Source organism: Bipolaris maydis (genome assembly GCF_028858645.1).
Source record: "Bipolaris maydis strain C4 unplaced genomic scaffold PSV08scaffold_15, whole genome shotgun sequence".
Taxonomy (NCBI): domain Eukaryota; kingdom Fungi; phylum Ascomycota; class Dothideomycetes; order Pleosporales; family Pleosporaceae; genus Bipolaris; species Bipolaris maydis.
The window spans coordinates 913,310-936,419 of record NW_027093871.1 but is presented as its reverse complement, the minus strand read 5'-3'; the positions used below and the strand labels follow the sequence as shown (position 1 = coordinate 936,419).

The following is a 23,110-nucleotide window of genomic DNA, read 5'->3' as shown; positions in this document are numbered from 1 at the left end:
AAATCCCCTCAATCCTGTTACCCCTATCTTACAAACAGTGTTTATCCACTTGGGTGCAACAAAAAGCACATGTAGTTTTCCCTCCTGCAGTCTGTGATTCCAAATCCGTTGCGTCGACCCGTACCACGAGTGCGACAGAAAGTACACAAGAAGGCATAAGGCGCATACTATGCAACCCTAAAGAAGCATCATTTCCTCATACCAGCTTCCTGTAAGCCAGTCATTATCATTCTTATCTCCATGTATATTGCATCGTGCGTATGGCGTGTGTATCAGGTCATGTCGGATACGAAACAGCAGAGTGAGAAGGTAGCACATGATGAAATACCGTAGATACTGCTGCAGTGTCTTTCTCTACTACTAGGCGCCAACAAGAAGCTATGCATCAAGATAAGTGTGTAAACCGCAATGATGCACAACACTCGAAAGGCAGCTGTTGGCAGTGGCGGACGCTCAGACAGTAGATTGTGTGTCGCTAGACACAAGACATGCCTTGCATCACTCTAAACCCTGGGCTTCGCCTGCCTACATTCCCCATGGGAAGCTTTCAGATAGGACGTCAAGCACGCACATGCATACATACATGCATAGACACGACTTGTAGGTCATCACTCTACTGCATCAAGGCATCAAAGCTGGGGAAATGATTCTGGGTTAATGCTGTCGATCATCAGCTCATACATGGTACCAGTTCAAGCTACCCTAGCTGCGTTTTTACATTGCGAACATGGGCTCCATGTAATCACCAGCACGGCAATCATGTAGCGGTGCACTACCAGCTACAAGCAGTCTCATTTCCTTGACCCACTTTACCCAACCTCATCCGGCACTCTATTACGCAAAATTTTCTTCCTCACGCCATCCGGAAGTATTCGACCATAGCTTTGTGTAACACAGTGTTTGCGCTACCTTGTACATTGCCGAACAACAAGCCATGTAGTGGTTAGCCATGCGGTGGGCTGTCACGGTTACGAAATGAGCGCCAGTGCCGAGAGTTCTTCCGTATCACCGTCTTTCACGCAAAGAATTCTCACCTGTTAAATACGAAGGGGATACAGGTGCGCACGTGCTTATGCTCTTGAGAGGTCCTGGCAGTGACCTAGGGCTATGGGAATTGTGCATGGTGGAGTCATGTCACTTATGCGAATACATGAATAAATCTGGCAGACCATCATGCAGCGATGTATCCTTGGAAATGTGCACTTCAAGGTAAAATTTAATCCAAGTCTTCATACCTCATTGCCAGTGCAATTAAATTTGAGATAAGGCCAATACTCCTCTCGGGTCCATCAAATTCATTTATTGGCTCTTTACAAAATTGGTTAGACACTTGATAAGAAGCCCATTTTGCTCGAGTCACGAATAACCACTATCAAACAAAACAAGTCATATCAATCAAGAATTGAATTGATGGAACAGAGCTCACAGAGCGAAGGGATTAAGTAAGAGTTCCTGCAGACGTAACCATTAAAGCATCTAAACGTAACTAGGCCGAATTGCTGTTATCTGCGCACGAAAACGCTTTATCAATCGAACCATCTCTGTACGCCTCCTTGATCTGAACAATCACGCCATATGTGCCTCCAACAGTCAAGAATGCAGAGAGACAGATAAATCCAACGTGCAACAAGTACATCATCTTCTGCGGAAATGATCCTCTCCAGTGGTCGCGGTGGTCGTAGATCCACAACCAACCCGGATAACCAATTCCCAGGGGAGCAAACGCAAGACTTCCGGCAAGACTGAGTAGATAGTTGAAGATTGGCACTCCCGAGGCAATCAGAAAGCTGACAATGGTCATGCCGCCTACGCATCCAAACCATGTGCCCCAATGGACAAACGTGTTGGACTGCAGATGTCTGGACTTGCGCAGAATCCGGACGAAAATGTACTTGGCACCAATGTGAACGTATAGGGCGCCACTGACGAGCAGCCCGATGATACCGATGCCGTATGCCACTTTTTTGATGGTAGGTCCAGCACTGCCCAGGGACGGCGAAGCAACCCATTTACCACACCATTTGTATACAACCAAACTGAAAGATAGATAGGCGGCACCGACAAAGGTCATGCAGGTCATTACCGACCTGCCAAAGTGGCGGGGATTGCGCATTTCTGACATGACGGGGAGGAAAGCAGACGTAGCTGCCGAAGAGCAGAAAATCGTGCTTGCGGCTGTGATGCCAGCTGCAAACGTTGGATGGCCGATCACATGGTATCCGAAATCATAAGGGCCGGTTTGAGGTGCTGCAGCAGGGCGATCGCGGGTCGTTACCCCAACTCTGATATCTGTGTAAGCCGAGCATCAAAAAAGAGAAAAAAAAAATGCTCCGTTGGCATGTACCGAGCTGAGCAGATCAAGGACGGAAAGACACTTACACGACGATGAAGACGGCAATAAAGACTGATACAAAGCCAGCCCAGGTGATCCAGGCAATCTTCTCAAACTTCCTCACACTCGCACAAAGGCCTACCATAAGTGTGGCAATGAGGGAAAAGTAATTTGTGCACAGCGAGTGGTTGGAGAGCGCGTTGAGTGCAGTTGATACACCCACAATGCCCGACGCAGCCACAATGACAAAGGCAACCAGGAAGAGAATACCGGTGATTTCCTTGACGATAGGCCCACCAACAAGCAGACCCATATCAGCAATCGAATGGCATCCTGGGTGCCGCATGCGAAACTGTCCAAGGACCAACGCAGCCCAAGTATTGACAGCTTGCCAGCCGATGACATTGATGGCCCCAGGCAAAGCACCGAGGACATACATGGCCGAGGGAATAGTAAGCACACCAGTTGCGAAGATGACTGAGTTTGCACAGTCAGCGATTCTGCAAATATTGCGCCAAATGTTGACATTCACAACAACAACAACAACGAAAAAAAAGTTAATGTCTTACTCTTCAACAGAATCATAGTCGTCTGGATCCATCCCACCGTGCGGAAATCCTCATATCCCTCCCCCTTCTTAAACACCTCGTTGTCATTCTCAAGGTCAGCTTTGGCCTCACCAATACTTCCTGAGCTGTGGCTCGGCGCCGGCGCAATGACATCCTCATTCTTTTCAGCCATGATTCGCTCGCAGGAGGAGGAGGAGGAGGAGGACGACGACGACTGCAAAGAAACAAAGCAAGGCAGGCGAACAAGGGAAGAGTGGCCCAAAAAGAGAGAGAGAGAGGCCGTATATATACACTCTCTGATATACAGAAAGAGGAGAAGAGAAGAGAAGGGCCAAGATATCAAAAATCGAATAAGGTGACTCTATTTATCTAAGCGCTCTTTTTGCTGGGTTCACGCGGGCGGTGGACCCCAACCACCCCCCGACTCCCCTCCCATATGTTGACGTTTGAATAGATCGCACAGGCGCCCGGGTGCACCCTGGATGGGACCCGAACTCACCGTAGGAACACCGAGGGACTAGCATGGGTCAATAGGGAACCAGAGCAGGTAGGCCGCGTTAGGCGAGTTTCTAGACATAGTAGCGTGCTTGGATGGGATTTTTGAGATTTATTTCTGCATGTACTTGAGTAATGTGCTTGAGATATTAGAGATTAAAAGACTTTATTATTATTATTAAGAATGTTCTAAAGACGGGGTGTGATTTGTGGTTTGTAATAGTGTAGATGTGTTTGTTAACGATACATACTTGATGCAATAAAACTTCCTCGAAGAAACCAGATGTTTCGCTCTCCAATTTTTCTCCACCCTATTTTTTTTTTAAAAAAAATGATTGCATTATACTCATATCTTCACGTTTTGAGAAATATGTTTTACTAAATAATATCTTAAAGATATTCTAGTACTGGGCTCAGCCTAGCACATTAGGCACATATGCCTCCACCAAAGCCACCCAATCACACCAAGCAGTCCCCCTCCCTCAGCGCGCCTCCCGTCCAGTGCATGTGTGTCTACTCTACACCACGAGCAACAGCCGCGCTCGCACTATCGCAGAATCCGGGGGTGGGATGTGGGTCGCGGAAACTTACGGCCCGGAGGAGTTTGGAGGTGGCCCCGCAAGATAGTAGGATTGCGTAGCGGGACGGCACGGAACAAGTTACTCCAAAACGTTGACGTGTCACAACCCTGCCCAAAAAAAGGAAACCCTGGGTCCAAAGGGATTTTGGGCCCGCTAGTCTGCAATGGAGTGAGGATTTTTTTGCCTACTCCTACTTTTTACATACGGCTTACCCATTGCTCCAACTCGATGGATGCAAGGAATATCCTGGGGATTTAGTTTGTTGGAGATGATTAACGGGTAGGATGGTACATTGTGTAAGATTGCTAAACTGATGCTAAGTTTTGTTGTTGGGGATGTGTTGTTGCGCACCCGGAGGGTGATTACCGCCTATGGAAACGGCTTTATTGGACATGGTTGGTGACTCGCTATCACGAACGGCATATTATGTAACGAGCGAATGCCGATATAAGGGGCATTGAGTCAAGATAACCGAGTATTTATTCTGTATCGAACCATGATGATTAAGCCAGCCTAATAACGCGACAAAATCCAATATGATAACAAGACGGCTGTCAACTCGGCCATGTCCTTTGCTTATTCCCTCAGTTTAGCTCCTACGGGAGCTGGAAGTAGGGCACCTTCAGCTGGCGCGTTCTTCTTCTTGAACTCGTCTGCCATCTGCTCCATGGTTACAAACTCGACGCCTTCATGCTTTTTGAAATGTTCAATCAATCTCTCGTGCATGAGAAGCAAATGTGGTCGTCCAGACACATCAGGGTGAATTGTCAAAGGCTATTCGTGTCGTGTTAGCTATGACTGTGGGATAGCAGTATACACTCTGGCGAAGACTTACAAAGATGAACTCGTCATACTCGCGATAGAAGTAGTCAAAATGGTCCCTCCAGAGATCCTCAGTGTCACGTGCATTCACAAAGCCGTGGCTGTTGGGAGAGCCCTTGATGAACATGTGTGGTGGCAAGTCCTAGACGCTGCGTGTTAGTCAATCTGAAGGCCAGTCGATCGATATCGCCCTTACATCAAGGTACCAATTGGCAGGAATTTCTACGAGGCCAGTGTCTTGACCTGCAACTAATGGCTTCATCCACTCCTGGGCTTTCTTCTTGTAGTCAATTTTGGTCCATGAGTCGCCAGTTCTTAGATAGTAGGGTTGGCAGTCATGGTGGCTCATGCTATGGTCATACTCAATGCCGTATGAGAGCAGCAGCTCGGCACCTTCACGGCTTGTCTCCCACCTTTGACCATCATTAGCATGGTACACAGGCGTATCATGTCAAAAAGAATCATACCATGGGGCTACGCTGCCTCGAGGAGGCTTTCCGGCAAACTCGGTCAGCATGCGATAAGTCTTATCAAGGACATCTCTTTGCTGCTCGAGACTCATGTCAACAGGGTTCTCATGGCTGTATCCATGAAGGCCAATTTCGTGGCCAGCATCGCGTACAGCCGCCATGTCCTCAGGGAACGTCTCTAAACTGTGCCCCGGAATGAACCATGTAGTCTTGATATCGTACTTCTTGAACAACTTCAGTAGACGCTGGGTGCCAACGGTTCCCGCAAAGAGCCCACGACTGATGTCGCTGGTGCTGTCCTGTCCGCCATAGGAACCCAGCCAACCACAGACAGCATCGACATCTATCCCATACGAGATGAGGACACGCTTCTTGCCCATTGTTGCTGGATGACGTGGAAGTGGGGGTGTACTCTCGAGTAATGTAGCTGATCGGTTCCGCAGGAAGTGTTGTCAACTGGAATTCAATGCGAATTAACAGGTGGGCCGGCTGTACCGGAAGTTGATCTGCTTATTACCTTGATACTGAGCCCAGAGGACTATCGCGGGGTAACGAGCAGATGGAGGGGTACGGCAGCCGATAGTGACTAGTCCGCTTGGTCACGGGAATCGGAGCCCTGTTACAGCGCTTGTCCCTGCGTACCACCCCCCATCTGTACCCTCGCTTATCTTATCTTATCGCAGTAACCCCAACCTCCAACCTCCAACCTCCAGTTACATCCGCTCGACCCAGTGGGAATACATTCGGCCCAAGTGGCGGCGGTGTACACACCTCCACAGGGCTCTTGGTATGAGGCGTGTTGTAAAATGCCACGATGGCGCCACATGATCTCTCGTGCATGTGCGGAGCCGATCAACGTACAAGGGGATGTTTGAGAGCATCGCCCGGTTTCGGTGACATCATCCCGAAAATGAGGAGCATAGCTTCTGGAGGCAGTAAGAAGAAGAAGACCAGCCTTGTCAGTGTATTGCTACTCACTGTGGAGGAGATGATATCATACGTAACGTGCTTGCATGTGGTTACTAACTCCTGCTATTGGGTCTTCAGGCGCTTTGGGCAGGTCGCACCAGAATTGTTCATACGTGTTGCCGGTACACGAGTCAGTCAGCAACATCAGATATCCAGCTACGCACACTCAGGGTCTGATGGTAGAATTATATATCGCTGGAAAAGATTATTGGTACTTTCGACGGAGCGGACATTGGTAGACGATGCGCAGGTCGCCGACAGCATACATGTACCCCAGAGTCCAGCCGGTCCAATGACCATATTGAGAGTAGAGGGTTATTGCTGGTACCGAATGCGGTGCCGCTTTTTCCTGCCAGTGTCTCTTCTGTAGAAGATGTGCATCTGATAAGTGTCGAGGTGGGGTTTTGTTGCCCCTCAGCTTCAAGCTACCCGTGATTGCTGACAGCCTGGATATCACGCGATGGTAACCTCGTGGCAAAATCTCACCTTGTGCTTGAGCTGTGTAAATACTTGAGCTAGAGATGGTCATGCTCTAAGCCGATCACAGATCTAAAATCGTATGAAAGAATCGCTTTGGGTTAAGGGCATGCAGCAGTTGTAGTCTAAAGAAGCTCGGAGCAGACAGGAAAGAGACATGTATCCAAAGTGTCGGAAATTGACTTACGTAGATTGATGAGCGGTAAGTTAGTCATATACTTGGGATATTGAACCATCTGTGTTACAAGCTCATACTAGATGGACTAGTGTCGGTACCCACTTTAGCGTGCGTGCGCCAGTTGGGGTCGGTTGGAGAGACTATCACATCAGCATCCTTTGGAAAACCGTCAACCCTCCACATCTTCAAATTCAACGCGATTGGCTGCGTTGTACGTAAAAGATTCCTGCTCATAATAGAGGTTTGGATACTTTATACATCGAGCAGCTCAACGATTTTCCAGCTGCGTATCCAACTTTTTTGAATCGTTTTCCTTTGTACAGTCATACGTCATCTGTTCAACATGTCAGTCTTCTTCGACTCACCAATCAGGTTTGTTTTATTCCGATTATCGAACCGTGAGCTTAATGGTATGCTGACACGTGGTTAGTGAAAACCTCGTGGCTGAGGGCGAGGCAGAGTCGGTATTGAGCAGCATCGGCGTCACCAATGGAATATTACCCAGCGAATCACGCGATTACCAACAACTCCTGGCTGCCGTACATGATGTAGCTCAACATGTACTGGACTTGCCAGACTATGTAGCACGTGCGGACTTCAACAAGTACCCACGAGAACAACTCCACCGGCCATCGAAAGATGAGCAAGACTATGGCAACGCCTGGGCTCACAAATTCCTCATCCGCGGCAATCCGGAAGCAACACTACTTCGAGGCAAGACGGTCTGTATCAAAGACAATATTGCAGTTGCTGGTGTCCCACAATTCTTTGGAACAGATGCTATTCCACCATGGACTTCCGACTCTGATGCCACAGTAGTCCGACGAACATTAGACGCTGGTGCTGATATTGTGGGAACAACAATATGCGAAAACTTCTGCAACTCAACCTCCTCGTTTACTTCGGCACAAGGACATGTAGATAATCCATATGCAGAGGGCTTCTCAGCTGGCGGAAGCACGTCAGGGGGCTGTGCTGTAGTCGGCGGCGGACTTGTCGACATTGCAATTGGTGCTGATCAAGGAGGTAGTATCCGTGTGCCATCATCGTTCTGTGGCTGTGAGTATCTACCGCTTGTTATACAACGTCCCCTGCTATGACGGTTGACTAATGTATCGGGATAGGCGTAGGACTCAAACCTACTCACGGGCTAGTTCCATACACAGGCGTGTCGAGTGGGGACCCAGTTAGTGACCACGCTGGGCCTATTGCGAGAACTGTCAAAGACATAGCTCTATGCTTGGAGGCCATCAGTGGAAGAGATGACTATGACGACCGCACTCTCGGTGCACCAATACATGGATCAACACACTACGCACAACGACTTCAAAAATCCATCGCTGGGTACAAGATTGGCGTTCTCAAAGAAGGTTTCGAGCACAGGATAGTAGATCAGGAAGTACGTAACACTGTTCAGAACGCGGTTGAGTCTTTCAAGCGTCTTGGTGCCACTGTCGAAGAGGTGTCGTTGCCTCTCCATCTCGAGGGACCAGCCATCTGGACTATTCAACAACGCATTGCCGGTACTCTTGGCATGCTAGGCTATGCACACGGACGAAGAGGTCTATTCTCAACAGCCTACGAAGCAGCACGTCAACCATGGACAGACGAATCGTTCCAGAAACTCTTTCCCTCGACCAAGAATACGATGATCAACGGCCTCTCGCTCATGCACAGTTATCCCGGTCTCTACGCTAAAACGATGAACGTTGCACAGCAACTGCGTGACTCATATGAGGAACTTTTCCAGAAGTACGACGTTATTGTCATGCCCACAACACCTTTTGTGGCACCACCTAATGCGGACTGGAAGCGTGGAGATCGACCCATGGATGCGCTGAAACCAAGCATGGGTATCACGATTAACACGGCGATTTTTGACGTGACTGGCCACCCAGCCATGTCACTTCCTGTGGGGTTTGCACCGTCGAATGCAGATGCACAGGTCATACTGCCAGTTGGCATGCAACTGGTAGGCGGTTTATGGCAGGAGCAAAAGGTGCTGAACGCCGCTTTCGCTTGGGAGTCAGCAAATGACTGGAAGAAAATCGGTAACAGAATGGAGCAGGAATCGAAGCTAGCAACAAAGCTGTGAAGCCCCATGATGGATAATGGATCAGTTGGGCGATATCCTTGATGTTTCTGCTGGGAAGCAAAAATACTCTGTTCTTTTTAAAACTCATTTTGACCTTGATGTCGTACGTAGCTAGACTAATTGATTGTGTAACCACCATCGACAACAAGGGCATGGCCCTGAATGAACGACGACTGGGAGGAACACAAGAAAAGAACTGCATCAGCGACTTCTTCAGGCTGACCCATTCGTTTCATGGGTGCAATGTCAATGGCTGGCTTTAGTGCCTCGACCATGGCTGGCGAAGTGGTGGTCATGGGCGTTTCAATGACGCCTGGACAGACACAGTTGACGCGTATTCCGTTATCGGAGTAGTCGATAGCATTAGCACGGGTCATGTTGATAACGGCAGATTTTGAAGCGCAATAGGCGGCTACGTGTTTTTATTAGCAATCGATCATCTCTAGAGTCGGCCCTACTCTGGGAGGACTGACCAGCACCAGGCCTAGCGACCACACCAAGTTGACTCGCGATGTTGACAACGGCGCCTCTCTGCTTGGGATGCTCTGCGAGAGGCTCTTGCTTGAGCATGTTCCTCAGCTGAGCCCGGCAGCTGAGCCACGTGCCCCTATAGTTGATGGCAGTCAAGCGGTCGAAGAAGTCGGTGGGCATGTCGACTGCTTTGACAGTGTCGCCCCCGAGAATACCAGCGCAGTTGACAGCGTAGTCCAGCCTGGTGAAGTGGGCGGCCACTTTGTCCATGAATGCATTCACAAACTTCTCGTCGGCGATGTCGCCAGCTTCATCGAGGACGCTCGCAGAGGGGTTGATGCGAAGTATGGCATCCTTTGTGTATCGCAGGGTGTCTGGGTTGATGTCGGTGATGGCGATTCGAGAGCAGCCAGAGCGCACGAAGCCCTGTGCGACAGCAGCGCCGATACCTACATTGATAGCATGAGATGAGTACATGTGAAATGACCATGTCACGTGCTTCACACGACGACCGCCAACGTACCAGTCCCTCCCGCACCCGTGACGACGGCGACACCAGGGAGCGATCTCACAAGCAATGACATGTTGGTGCGGAGAGAATGTACCTACACCCAAGACCACTGTATGGCAGTGCTACTATACATGTGCCGTTGAAGCTGATCGACACAAATCGTTATCTCGGCGTGACCGCCAGCGTTCCGGGGGCTTGGGGTAGACGCTGAGGTACCCCGCACGCCAGCATCGGCCAAGACGCTAAAGAAAGGGACATCTCGGGCGGGACTTAGCATAAGACCCACGTCGCTCCAATTTCTCTCCAACACTTGCCGCCACATGCATAAACTCACCCACACTTGTAGCCATTGCTCGAGAAGCTTCAAGCGAGCAGAACACCTGACCCGCCATCTCCGAACGCGTCGGTGCCTCCAATTGAGCGCTGCTTTGTTAAGCAAGCCTACAGTAGCTGATGCAATGACCTAGATACCAGAGAGAAGCCCTATGCCTGTCGATGCGGCGCAGCCTTTACGCGACGGGACCTGCTTACCAGGCATTGGCGCATTACGCACCATGCCAACAGCCCTGATGCTGCCACGTCAACATGCTCGACTGAGACGACGACAGCAATTCATGTAGCCGCACCTCAGCACCAAGAACCGTCCCATGTGCACACAATCGCGTCTAACGCGTCGACTGTCCCTGCCACGGCGCCTGCCGACTCCCGTCTCGTCGTCCAGCCCCACTCAAATCATGTCGATTTGCATGCCTCTACTCGCGTCTATCAGAATGCCCCGTCCCAGTTGATTCCCCAGGGTAAGTCCTACTCTTGTCCAACGTCAGCATGGTTCGGTGTCCAAGTAGCATGCTGAGTACCATTTTAGACCTGCCTCCACCGCCCCCGTATCGCGATGAAGGGCTTGATGACTTTCGCGACTTTGTCAATTTCATTGATGGCGTTGGCTTGTCGGCACAGTGGACGCCTGAGTATGATTATGACTGGATGCGAATTAGCGAACACCAGCCCGAACCAACAAGGGCTTCTCGCGAGCCCCAGACGTCTCAATCACCAGGTCCTGAGGATATCGGTACCCCTTTTAGCACGTGGCTGCCATCGGCGCCAGCTGACGATCAAATCCACCTGAGATCACATACAGAAGATAGTAGGTTTTCTCTTGCAGCACTAAAACACGGCCGTGTTAACCAACCATTCGAGACCCTGGCAATGAAAGGACTAGAAGCGGAACTTATACTGTCACTGATGATCATCGCAACTTTTTGGTATCACTTCTCGGGGCCTTCCCTCCTCCCATATCAAATTTTGAAATCCCATCTCGACATACTCTTACTCGCTACATTACCGCTTTTTTCGGCGGCTTCCATTCACATTTCCCCTTCATACATGGACCAACTTACAGCCCATCGACATCACCCCTGGAGCTGACCCTAGCCATGTGCGCCGCGGGAGCACAGTATTGCTTTGAGCGAAAGAGTTCAGAACGTTTGTTCCAAACCGGCAAAGCCATTGTTTTTGAGCGTCTGCACCTGGAAAAGGTGCACTTCAGCCCACAGACGATGGCTTTGGTCAGCTCTAGCAATGACATTATGTCAGACGTGCCCCCTACGAGTAGACGGACAGGTCCATGGTCACCTCTCGATATGGCAAAAACATTACTCATCTTAGTGGGATTTGCCACATGGGAAAGGACGGGACTACTGCAGCAAGCTTTTGCATTAAGAGGATTACTAGTCCAGACGCTTCGGGATATTGGCCTTCAGGAACGCGAAACATGTCTCGGTGGCACTTCCTCCAGATCGGCCATGTGGGACCATTGGGTGCAGAATGAGTCCGCCAGACGTACGAAGCTTGTAGCATTCTGCTACATCAACGTACATAGCATCGCGTACAACATCAATCCATTGCTCTGGAGTAGTGAGCTACATTTACGGCTTCCTTGTGGCACACAGGAGTGGCAGGCTAGCAGTGCTGCACAATGGGTGGCCCTACAACGTGATAGCAAGGAAGAGCAAATGCAATTTCAGCAAGCTCTGTCCATACTCCTTCAAAGCTCAACAAATGAAGGCGAGTCACTGCTACGATCAATGATCCAGGCTTTCAGTGTGATGCTAATAGTTTCCCAGAGCAAGTACATCCCATCCCCAGTCCTATTGGTAACTACATCCTTTTACATGCACTACTACAACGGATCCACGTGGTGCGCGAGCTTTCGTTCCCTGCGACTTCTCCTGCAACCATCTCGGTGGCTGAGATGCATGTAATTGGACGCGCTCTTCGTGGATGGACTTCACTTTGGCAACAAACTCCAGAATCCATGCTAGACCCAAATAATGAAAGCGGGTGAGTTGAAGATCGCGCAAATACATCCATCTGTATGCTAATATGTCAAGGCCTATTCCATTTACGTCAAGCGCACTTCTTGTGGTGGCTTATGTACGCCTCTCATTGAATATTGGACCGCATCGGCACCTGGAATCTCGCGATGCAGACGTTATCGCAGCCGGCCTCATGCGCCTTCCAGATATAGAGCGCAACGACATGCTCTTGTCAGCACTATTGTATTCCACTCATGCACTCAGTATCCCGGTGAGACTTGGAATCGATCGAGTTGCTAGAAGCCAGGCTTTCTTCTGGAGTGTCCAGCACGCCATATCAAGCTTTGAATGCGCCATCTTCCTGGGTAAATGGCTCATGTCTATTCCCAGGCCCTTCCGTGAAGACATGTTACCTCGATCAGAGTATCGTATACTACATTGGGTGCGCTGTATCACCAATGAGGCGTATACCGTGATTGATTTTGAGGATACTGAGAACAGCAATGGCCTTCTACGGACTCCTATCGACCCAGCTGTGCTTGGTCTTGCAGTTTTGAACATATGGTCTCGTTTCTTCCGTGGTAACAGTCAATGGCAATTTGTTGTGAACTTGGGATTAAGCTTGGAGAGGTATATCAAACTAATTACGTAGACCTAGTCTCTATGAGGGCCTTTGTCGGAATATCAAGCTTCACCAACCATTTGCCAACCCGTAAATCAAGTGTAGTTGCAGTTACATCAGTAACAACATTGGATGAGCCACTAATCTAAGAGAGTCCTGATCTCAACCGATACTGGGCCTGAAACTCTTGTCGCTCAAAAAGGGGCATGTAGAGCAGTCTGAAGTCTGCCAGTTTCCGAGTTCGAGTTGAGGCATTTAGCGAAGATGAGGCCCATAATTGAAGGGAGCTGTAGGTTTTGATTGGTTGGATTCCTAATAGGAGGTGAGTTAGTATCTTCTCGGAATATCCACTAGCGTGGCCTATCAGGAGCGAGTTTGTGCGGTGTCTTGAAGTTCCATGCAATATCTGAACTCGAGAAGACGGTTGCATCCTGCCATACAAACACGTACTCGTCTTTGTTCGATGTGAAAAGTATTAGAAGCAAGCGAATACCTATCCGGGCGCATGTGGCACATACGAAGGAGCTCATTCTCAGGAGACAAACTGGAACCATGTTGGTGGCCTGTGCGCCATAGCTTTTCTGTCACTTTGAACCAACTTCGTATTCATGTGACTTGCTTGAAGCTTTATCACCTAACCAATATTCATGTGGAATAGAGACCTCGATCGTTACGAATGTCAGTTTCTCGAACATCACAAATATCGCTCCAAATTCTCACTTAGAATGTCCTACTCAGTACCACTAAAGTCTCCCTATCCACGCTGTGTCAATCATACTCTAAAGTATTCCTCACTCCTACTGTGCACACCTAACTCCTAAGCCCTAGAGTGGCCTCAATATGCTGTGCCATCAAGTGGAACTGCTATTCTGCGAGACGAACTGATTGTCTACATACGTGCAAACACTGCAGATTGCAGACCGTTGGTTCTGCAGGAACATCGGGTTACCCCAGGTAACGGCAGTTCAGGAAGCCAGCAAAGAACCACTCGACTATGCCGTTTCTGGTAACTAATGTCCGCTTCTCTCAGGAGCCTACAGACGGGAATGCAGGGCGTTTCTACCGGAGAGTCTTATACCTTATTTTGGGCCAATTTCACATCTCACCCGTGTGGCAAGGGCCAATGATGCAGCACGTTGGAATGGGCGCGCATCCTTCGAGATGGAAGCGGATGCAGGTTGCCGAACCAGCCCCGCAAACTCTTTCCAGAATCATGTAGGTATAGAAGCACATGTGGAGGATGCGAAAATGGAAAACTCTGAGTTCAGGCTTTTCCTCCTTCCGTCAGCTATTTTACTAATAGCTGGCTTCACCCCAATTATTGCTGCTAGTGATTCATTCGTTGCAATAATCTTCATATTCACCTGGCCATGTACTCACGTACCATTCTCTCGGGTCTGCTGTTGGGAGCATTGCCCTTACCGACTTCAGCACAGGATGGCACGAACGCCACAATCCCCACTCCTCCGAAGCCTGATTCATCAGTAGGCGACTGCACCGGTGTCAACGCAATTAGCCCAAAATGTAACAGCCAAGAATCTGCGTACCAGAGAGACTTCTTTTATATCGGTGGTGGTTATGTCGACTCTGGTATTCCGGACCAGCAGATGTGGAGCGACCAGCTCTACGTCGAGAAGCTGACGCCCGCCAAAAAGGTTGACAAGCCTTACCCGATGGTCTTTGTCTCAGCGGGTATCAACACAGGTGCAGAATGGCTGAATACGCCAGACAATCGCAAGGGATGGGCTTCCTACTACCTTGACCAAGGTTACCAAGTCTACATTGTTGATATCGCTGCAAACGGCCGAAGCGGCCAGCAACTTCTCTCAAAGTACCCTCTACGCCTTGCTTCCACAGACGTCATCAACGAGCAGGGCTTCACAGCTGTTGGGAACTTTGCAGATTACCCACAAGCAAGCCTACATACCCAATGGCCCGGCAACGGAACTCGAGGAGACCCAGTCTTTGACGCCTTCACTGCCGCCAACGTCCCCCTCTCTTCATCCAGCGTAAACGTGGAAAACACCATGCGCACGTCTGGATGCCAGCTTCTCAGCATGATCGGCCAGTCATACACAGTCTGCCACTCTGCCGGCTGCACTTATACTGCCATCTGGTCAGACGCGTGTCCCGATCTCCTCCGTGCTAACATCAACATCGAACCCGGTAACATCCCCTTTACTTCATTTGTCGGAGGCTCGACAGGTGTCGGTGGCGGCCGTACCCCTGCTCGACCTTGCGGTCTCACATACACACCGCTGCAATACGATCCTCCCGTGACGAACTGCTCAGCCATTACCACCGCTGAGGTTGGAACAGACACCCCCGCCGAGCGCTCTTGCATTCTTCAGACCGGTACCATCCACAAGCTCACTCAGGTCGGCAAAGTGCCGTATGTTATGATTACGGGCGAGGCCAGCCAGCATATCACGTACGACCACTGCTTCGTGGAGTACTTTAAGCAGATGGGTCTTACGAATTACCAGTGGATCAAGCTGGCCGATCTGGGTATCAAGGGCAATGCGCACTTTTTGTTCCTGGAAAAGAATAATTTGGATATTGCGGCGGCTATCGACTTGGGTCTTGAGAAGCTGAATGAAGGACCAGATGCTCCGGGTCATCCTGATCTCCCCGTCTCTTTGGAATGAGAGACTTAGTGTATAGATGCCAGTGCCGAACCTGATTTCATGTATATAGTTCAATGACCACGTCATGTAAATGCAATGGCAGAGCATGGGGATCTTATACAGTGTAAAATTTGCATGACATGTCATCAATCATTCATTCATACATACAATATTACCGCTAGTCGTTACTAAGCACTGTTCCTCATACAAGCGCATTACAATTTTCTCTGTCCACCAGCAACCATCACCGCATCGTTACATAAACCTCACCTCGCTTTAAGAACACTATCCAGCACCCCAACCCTCTTAACCCAACTCCTCGCCCTCTTCCCATAAATATACATCGGAATCGTAAACAGTGTCACCGCCACCGTCGTGCCCCCAATCACATAAAACGTATCTCTCACCCCCTGCGTAGCGATCCAGTCGTTGGCGTAGAACGTCAATCCAAACGCAAAAAGGTTCTTGATGAAATTCATAATGGCAAAGGCCTCGGCGGACTCCTCGCGGTGACAGTCCGATACGTAGGTTACTACGGCGGTAGTACCAAGTTGCACGCCGAGATTGATGAGGCCCATGCAGACGATGACGGGGATGGGCCATGGATCCGCTTTGTAGAGCGCTTCGCCCCAAGCGAAGAAGCCGACGGCGGTAAAGGCGAGGTACGTTATCATGACTGGAAGTCTGAACTCGGGTTCTGTAATTTCCAATCAGCTATCACCAAAAACCTTTTTCTTTCGCATTTGCAAGATACATACCAAAAATGCCATTATTGTGCTTGGACATGAGCTTTGCCACGCCGTCGATGATGGGGCCCGCTATTAGGGTGGCCAAGACCGAAGCTACGAATGAAGACATGTTTGTTGCGCCGACGGCACTGATGGAGAAGTTGTATGGTGGTGCTGAGAAGATCTGGGATAGCGTTATGGAGATGAGGACGAGCCAGGATATACAGATTGTAAACAACAACGTCGCCCACATGACTACAGGGCTGGCAATCATGACAAAAGGGCGGATCAGCGTGCGCCAGAAGGATACATCATCCTTGTAGCCAGACCAAAACTGAAGCGTTTTCTTGTACGAATCGCGAGGTTCTGACGATGGTGATGTTTGGTGTGCGTTGTTCTCGATGCGTTCAACGGACTGCTCTTTGTGTTTCTCCGAGATATTGAGGGTGTGGACGCTGGTATCGATGTTCATGGTGTTATCGCGGTGGTATGCTGTCTCGGGCATAAAGAAGAAGACGAGAAGGAACATTATGATGAAGGCGCCGCCCATTGCGTACATGGCGATGCGGTAGGACCCGTATTGGATAATCGATCCAGCTAAATTGTTTAGTATTATAGTTATTGGTTTGAGAATTCGTTCATACCTATGGGACTTGCCAAGTTCTGGGAAAAGTGTCAGTGTATGTATGTTCTTTTTAGGGTTTTTTACAGGCAAACTCACGATTCCACCCAGAACCCCAAGATTGAAAATAGACATTCTGAACCCGCGCTCGTGTACATGCCACAGGTCGCCGACTGAAGACGGGATAAGCGCTTCGAAGGGAGCTGTTCTTGTAAGAATACGATATAGCAAGAGGACCGTCAACTCATCTTACCCATGCAAAGCCCCTGAATAACTCTCGCCGCGGTGAGCGAGCCAAAGCTGGAAGACCCCGCGACCCAGAAACTTGAAGCCGCCAATCCCAGTGTAGTAACGAGATAGATCGGTCTCTTTCCTATTTTGACGGCCAGTGTATTACAGAGAAGACTGCCGGCGGCAATGGCTGCGATACAGGATCCGTTTGCACCTGTTCCAGCACCAGTCAGAGCAATGCTTTTGCGCTAGGTGGGTATCGTATTATGTACCAATTGTAAATCTTTGCAAAGGGACGTCGAATTGCTTCGCCAGAGGTACAAAAGCAGATGATAACAGCGGTCCGACAGCTAAAACCCCTCAGTTAGCCTCGTAAAATCGAAGTCAATGGTCAATCTCTTACCTCCCACACACCCACATCCATACGCAATGACAACCGTAAACTACTCCTCATCAGCTTCTTTACAACATCTTACATATTCAGCACTCGACTCACCATCTCCTTCTGCCATCGCGGCCAATTATACGGATCATTCGGCGAATCCGATGGTTGAGGGATAAGCACAACCGTCCCCGTCACATCATGCTTGAGCAGCGAAACATCAATTCCCGACGTAGTCTCAAGATCGAGCCGCCCCAGCTCGCTCAGCGGCGCCGTCCCCGGCACCTTTTCGAGTTTATAGTCTTGCAGTATACCTAGCGGCATGGTTGTGCACAGTTTGTTTACGAAAAAAAAAGTTGCTAGGAAAAGAGAAGAAAACAAATCTGGTGAAATGCAGTAGTGGCACGTGGATTTGAATTAATACTCCGGCATTTACTTAGCGATTGGAGTATCAGAGAATATACTTACACCAGCTGAATATGTAGTCATAGAATGATGTGGGGTAGCACTCTTCACGCGGCAGTTGGCCCCCCCAAGACCAGGGGCGGTACAAAGCGTGCGGGGGTGCGGGTGCGGGGGACCTTGACAGTTACAATTGCACTTGTCGAGCGACTATGGGGTAGCATATAAGCAGGTGATGCGGCAGCTACGTAGAAAAAAAGTGGATATCGGTAAGACGTTGCCGATGGATCTACGTGCATGATGGGCTTGTATTGGTATAGTCAGTTCCTGTGCATGTGTCCTGCGACGGGTCCGCTTAAGTGACATGCCGCTTTACCGGGTTGTCGATGCTTGGGGATGCGAGGAGCGGGGGAGTTTGTCTGAGTGGTGTTTGTGTGTGCGAATAAGCATGGGAATATACGATCCGAGAGATGCTTGCCAGGCATAAGCACGAAAGGTTATTTCGAGTATGTTGCCACAGTCTCACTTCCTTTTGTTAACAGACAGGGTTTGGGTCTACCACCAAAGCCACCATATACTTCGGATCGGGTAACGGATCCAGCCCCACATCCACCCACATGAAATCCAGGTCTCGTTTACTGTTTCGAGGGGACGCCATAGATGTGCTCCAGCTCAGAGCAAACTGCATCCGTGACCTCATTCGTTGAGGAGCTGCCTCCGAGATCACGAGTCGCAACGCCTCGCTCAGTGACCGACTCCACACTCTCCATAAGCTTCTGAGCCGCTTGCTCCTCGCCCAGCCATGCTAGCATCTCGGATGCAGTCCAGAACGTGCCTACTGGATTCGCGATGCCCTTGCCCGTAATGTCGAATGCTGAGCCGTGGATTGGCTCGAACATGGATGGGTTTTGGCGTGTAGGATCAACTATTTTCCTTCAGTATCACTGCAAAGGATGAACAGAATAGAAGATACTCACGATTACTGGTCGGTGCAATACCAATCGAGCCAGCCAGGGCGGCTGCAAGGTCCGAAAGGATATCCGCATGCTATGCAAGTCAGTTGTTGAAATGCCACTCGAGGTAACATAACTCTACTCACCAAGTTTGTTGCCACAATCGTATCCAGCGACTTTGGATCCAGTACCATCCTACACGTCATAGCATCAACAAGCATCTTATCGCACTTGACGTCTGGAAACTCTTTGGCAACCTCCGCAGCAACCTCATCCCACATGACCATCCCATTGCGCTGTGCATTGCTTTTCGTAACAACAGTGATGTGCTTCCTTGGTCGTTTCCGCGCCGTCTCAAACGCAAAACGTAGCAGACGCTCTACGCCGTGTCGCGTAAAGATGGAGACTTCGGTGGCGATTTCCCACGGTTGACCTTTATGCGATCGGCCTCCTTGACCTGCGTATTCTCCTTCAGAATTCTCGCGTACGATGACCCAGTCGAGATCGCCGTGCTCTGCTTTTCGCAGGGGAGATGAAGTGCCACGGAAGATTTTGGTAGGTCGGACGTTGGCGTATTGTTGGAAGGTTTGGCAGATGGCGAGGCGTAGGCCCCATAGCGAGATGTGATCTGGAACGTCTGTGCAGTCGATTAGCAAGTTGGGTGCTTGCACTCTTGGATCTTCTATGTACCCGGAGCGCCAACGGCACCGAAAAGAATTGCATCGTGCTTCTTAAGTTCTTCTAGCCCCCCATCGGGTATGTACTTTCCCGTCTTTTTATATGTTTCTGAACTCCAATCGTAATCTTTGAATTGTAGTTGGAATGATCCATCTAGCTGTGCGAGTTTCTTCAAGACTTGTACACCAGCATTTACGACCTCCGGACCGATGCCATCGGCGCCTATTGTGGCAATGCTGTGTGTGCGCGTAGTTGTGCTTGGAGACATGATGGAAGTTGTATGCTTTTGTTTTCTTTATGATAGAAACTTAACAATCAAGCACCAAGGGGTTCATGCTACGACACTGATTTATACAAGTCTTCATATAGCGTAAAGTACGGACTAAGAACCCCCACTCGCGTTCAGTATTCATGCGCTTGGGCAGGTTTGGCCACAATGCTTGCCACTGGTGTTTTCCAGTCCCGCAAATGCGGGGAAGTACCGGAGAAACAAAGTCCGGCACATGTGTCGAGCACAAAATTACTGTTCTCTTATTTCGCTCTTCGCATTCAACGATTCTTTGTTACTGCGTAAAGTCCCAATGTTGCTCTTGATCAAACCAAAACGGTATATCAAAACCTGAGAAGGGGTCTAAGCCGTTTGGACTGTTGAATGCCATACCTCCAGTCCCTTCCATTGCCATGTACGTATTCCAGTAACTGTCGTCAATGCCAAAAATAGGCTCCACCCCTCCTGACCCGGCCAGAAGTCCAGAGTCAGGGTTGGCGACGCGTTCCTGATCTTCTGCTGTTCCACGTGGGGTTTTATATGGATGTATCGGGTCGTATTGAATCGAAGATATTGGCAGAGCGTTGCATGATGTGCTAGTGACTCCATGTTCGCCTGTGTAATCGCTTGGAGCAACCGCAATAACATCTTGGTTCGTTTGGTAAGACATGCGAGCGCGTAAGTCGCGTATTGCGGCAGAGCTTGCCTCCGGCCATGCGCTTCCACGTTGAGAAAGATGCTCAAGTATTTGCAAGCTTTTATCCGACAAGCTTTCCTTACAGATTAGCAGGAGAACTAAAGTAAGCTTCTAAGAGGCAATACCGTGTGACAAGAGCCTCGGAAACATGCTTTCCATTTGCCGCATAGAAGAGTATGAACGTGCTGATCCACACGGCCCAGGTACAAGAAGGCCAAAGTAATGAAAGAGAGCGTGAAGATTCTTCGACTCGAATAAATTCGGGTTTCATAGCACTGTAAAGGTTGGAAATGATGCTGCGGGCAGATCCAATGCATTTTTGAAGCGCCATGTCATATTCTACATCTTTACGTGACGCTGCTAAAGCAGGGCGGTAGAAGGAAATGACTGATTCATGCTTAAGCAGTGTTAGGACCATAGTAGCATACTGAGAAGCTCTATGAGGCCCATCTGGATCGATATAGTCTTCTACATCATTCCACCATTGGCTAAGTTTCGCAGTGATCGCGGTCGCTCGAGTCGGGTCGTTCTGAACAAAGTGTACTGATTTGTTGCGAAGTTCTATAATCTCGCCGCGAATTCTGGCTTGCTGAGCTAGGATATGAAGTAGGCGTAGCTGGTTTTCTTTACATGGTTAGGGAGGACTTCATCTAGAGACGGTAGAACCTACTGTGTTCCAACTGGGCTTCTACGTGATGTTCCGTGAGCGGAAAGCATACATCGATATCGTAATCATGAAGACTCAGTGGGAGACCCATGGATTGGCTGAGAAAACGGTCCATGGCATAGATTGACCAGAACACACGTTGCCGAAGCTCTTTTTCATCCGAAGAAAATGCCGCAAAGCGAGCTGGGCAGCGATGAAGGCCTAGTTGCACAGCCATACGTGTGATGAGTCCACCGACACGGGAAGCAGCATTCAGACGAAGCATAGATACAAGGAATATTTGCACACTCAGAGCTGCTTGCAATGCGAGTATGGTCGTAGGGCGTGATAGTATGGCCTGAAGACTGTCTAAAGCAGACTCATACGTTAGGAAGACGAGACAGGCAGGATACTGCGCAAGATCATATCCATTTGATTGTCTATGATCTGCAAGGGACGTGGAATGGATTGCTCGAAGTATCACCATGCGAAGATCTCGGAGAGAATTGTCTCCTGGAATGCCCTCACATGCGAACTCATCAAAATACCCTAGGACAGTCGGTGCGTGCAGAAATGGGTAAAACGGGTGCCAGTTTGCAAAATAGCTCGCTGAGAAGGCAACCATGTCTTGAAATGATATTTGGGCAGGTGCACCGGAAATTATCTCAGCTTCTTTCCACAGTCGCTCAGACGAATTGGGTTTTACCAACGGTAGATGGTCATCTTCGCCTGGTACTATGTCACTTATGGGTGTTTGAGCCACGTCAGGATTTACTGGCCGAGAACGGTTGATAGCACCGTAGACTGATCTGATGAAGAAGATTCCACTGGCACTGCCGACGAAACCCGTCAATCTGTCTGTGGGGTTTCGCATCAACCCGACTTCACGCGCTAGTTGCGCTGAAGTTCGCTGTCGTTTCGCAGGCCTCTCATCCCCTGCAGGTCTTTCGGACGATAGGTGTTCGTCATGCATATGCTCCATGGCAGCCACTGTCATGCGTGGCCTCTTAGTGAGGAGATTGGTGGGTGTCAAAGGTGGGATTCTCGAAGCAGAAAACCCCGCTTCGTTGCATGACTCGAGTTTAACCAGCTCTAACGAACAGATTGATTCAGGCAACGCCTGTCTCCTACGAACAGGCCTTCAGTCATTAGAAGTAATTCTCTGTCCATCGCCTGGAATCCGGGGAGCAATCCAAACGATTTGGGACCGTTGGCTGATTGCAAGTCTCCAGATGCTCCAGAACCGTCCTTGGCAGCGCTGTAGGATGAATTTGGAGCTCAGGTGTTGGTTCATCGTAGTTTGTTTGAGGTGCCGTGGTTGCTGCCAGACCTTCATTCTCTTGAGCTTGAAGCCACACCATCAATTGATCGCGTGTCTGCAGCGGCAAGCGCTTCCAATCTTCCATTTTCTCTGCCTTTGAGCGTTGTCGTAGTGACGAGTTGGAGTCCACGCCCTTTAAGTGAGCATCTATGTTGTGTTCGGCGGCTGAGTTCCGAATGGCGATGAGAGTGGCAGAGAGTGCGGTTTCGGTTGCCGCCAGTCGCTCCTCAAGAGCCTTGATGTAAGCAGCAGGTAGTCCGCGTTTCCCACCTTCTTGGTAATGGCATTCAGACGAAGCAGACTGACACTGAGAGCATGATGGACTAATGCCGTTAGCTTTCATCCAGGGAGTCTCGTGTAGGAGGTGGCAACATTCTACGGTCGCATTTGCATTTTTTCAACCTGCAAGCCTCACAAGCGATGGCGTGGAATCGCTCCTGTGGAGATGCAGTCAGCAGGCCACCCTCTCTAACACATGTGAAAGATTTTGGCACCATTTGTGAACAGTGATGTTGTTGGTGCAGTAGAACAGTTCGTGTTACTATGCGCTTCCATTGTGTACAAACAAGAATGGGTTCTCAGCCCTAGAAATAGTAGCCTGACACTACAAAGTAAGCGCGACCGCCGCTAGCGCTGAGGTTAGCCATC

General features: G+C 49.6%; 6 protein-coding genes across 6 annotated transcripts; 2 read left to right on the top strand and 4 right to left on the bottom strand.

The window, feature by feature from the left end:
* Positions 1-1,486: 1,486 nt before the first annotated feature.
* Positions 1,487-3,073, bottom strand: PSV08DRAFT_188866 (transmembrane amino acid transporter protein-domain-containing protein; the record flags this gene model as incomplete). The annotated part of the gene is made up of 3 exons (XM_014225632.1): positions 1,487-2,282; positions 2,380-2,809; positions 2,902-3,073. The coding sequence occupies 3 exons, from the start codon at positions 3,071-3,073 to the stop codon at positions 1,487-1,489; spliced, it is 1,398 nt and encodes a 465-aa protein (XP_014081107.1).
* A 1,368-nt stretch (positions 3,074-4,441) lies between these two features.
* Positions 4,442-5,819, bottom strand: PSV08DRAFT_333319 (uncharacterized protein). Its single transcript, XM_014225631.2, has 4 exons — positions 5,267-5,819; positions 4,996-5,212; positions 4,813-4,941; positions 4,442-4,751 (listed from the first exon to the last, which is right to left on the bottom strand). The coding sequence occupies exons 1-4, from the start codon at positions 5,647-5,649 to the stop codon at positions 4,554-4,556; spliced, it is 927 nt and encodes a 308-aa protein (XP_014081106.1). The 5' UTR covers positions 5,650-5,819; the 3' UTR covers positions 4,442-4,553.
* Positions 5,820-6,569: 750 nt separating this feature from the next.
* Positions 6,570-12,937, top strand: PSV08DRAFT_374372 (amidase signature enzyme; the record flags this gene model as incomplete). Its single annotated transcript, XM_066093289.1, has 9 exons — positions 6,570-6,604; positions 6,983-7,023; positions 7,353-7,952; positions 8,018-8,984; positions 10,445-10,767; positions 10,836-11,114; positions 11,168-12,038; positions 12,086-12,310; positions 12,361-12,937. 9 exons carry the CDS (start codon positions 6,570-6,572, stop codon positions 12,935-12,937), a joined length of 3,918 nt encoding a protein of 1,305 aa, XP_065948144.1.
* A 1,340-nt stretch (positions 12,938-14,277) lies between these two features.
* On the top strand, positions 14,278-15,555 carry PSV08DRAFT_188767 (uncharacterized protein; the record flags this gene model as incomplete). The annotated part of the gene is made up of 1 exon (XM_014225627.1): positions 14,278-15,555. One exon carries the CDS (start codon positions 14,278-14,280, stop codon positions 15,553-15,555), a length of 1,278 nt encoding a protein of 425 aa, XP_014081102.1.
* Positions 15,556-15,800: 245 nt separating this feature from the next.
* PSV08DRAFT_356097 (major facilitator superfamily domain-containing protein) lies at positions 15,801-17,821 on the bottom strand (the record flags this gene model as incomplete). The annotated part of the gene is made up of 8 exons (XM_014225626.1): positions 15,801-16,231; positions 16,293-16,859; positions 16,907-16,925; positions 16,984-17,087; positions 17,138-17,329; positions 17,388-17,465; positions 17,519-17,558; positions 17,612-17,821. The coding sequence occupies 8 exons, from the start codon at positions 17,819-17,821 to the stop codon at positions 15,801-15,803; spliced, it is 1,641 nt and encodes a 546-aa protein (XP_014081101.1).
* Positions 17,822-18,138: 317 nt separating this feature from the next.
* On the bottom strand, positions 18,139-22,162 carry PSV08DRAFT_412391 (3-isopropylmalate dehydrogenase). Its single transcript, XM_014225625.2, has 8 exons — positions 21,166-22,162; positions 20,621-21,119; positions 20,436-20,568; positions 20,055-20,149; positions 19,543-19,787; positions 18,999-19,489; positions 18,877-18,946; positions 18,139-18,824 (listed from the first exon to the last, which is right to left on the bottom strand). Exons 1-8 carry the CDS (start codon positions 22,136-22,138, stop codon positions 18,535-18,537), a joined length of 2,796 nt encoding a protein of 931 aa, XP_014081100.2. The 5' UTR covers positions 22,139-22,162; the 3' UTR covers positions 18,139-18,534.
* Positions 22,163-23,110: the final 948 nt, after the last annotated feature.

What these genes read in the sequence shown, in the direction of transcription:
- PSV08DRAFT_412391 (XM_014225625.2), bottom strand. Translation starts at nt 22,138, where the DNA reads ATGACAGTGGCTGCCATGGAGCATATGCATGACGAACACCTATCGTCC. An exon ending in CGGTGCCGTTGGCGCTCCGG is followed by an intron (nt 19,490 to 19,542) that starts GTACATAGAAGA and finishes TCGACTGCACAG; the next exon opens with ACGTTCCAGATCACATCTCG. An exon ending in CGATTGTGGCAACAAACTTG is followed by an intron (nt 18,947 to 18,998) that starts GTGAGTAGAGTT and finishes TGACTTGCATAG; the next exon opens with CATGCGGATATCCTTTCGGA.
- PSV08DRAFT_333319 (XM_014225631.2), bottom strand. Translation starts at nt 5,649, where the DNA reads ATGGGCAAGAAGCGTGTCCTCATCTCGTATGGGATAGATGTCGATGCT. An exon ending in CTGCCAATTGGTACCTTGAT is followed by an intron (nt 4,942 to 4,995) that starts GTAAGGGCGATA and finishes CGCAGCGTCTAG; the next exon opens with GACTTGCCACCACACATGTT. An exon ending in AGTATGACGAGTTCATCTTT is followed by an intron (nt 4,752 to 4,812) that starts GTAAGTCTTCGC and finishes CGACACGAATAG; the next exon opens with CCTTTGACAATTCACCCTGA.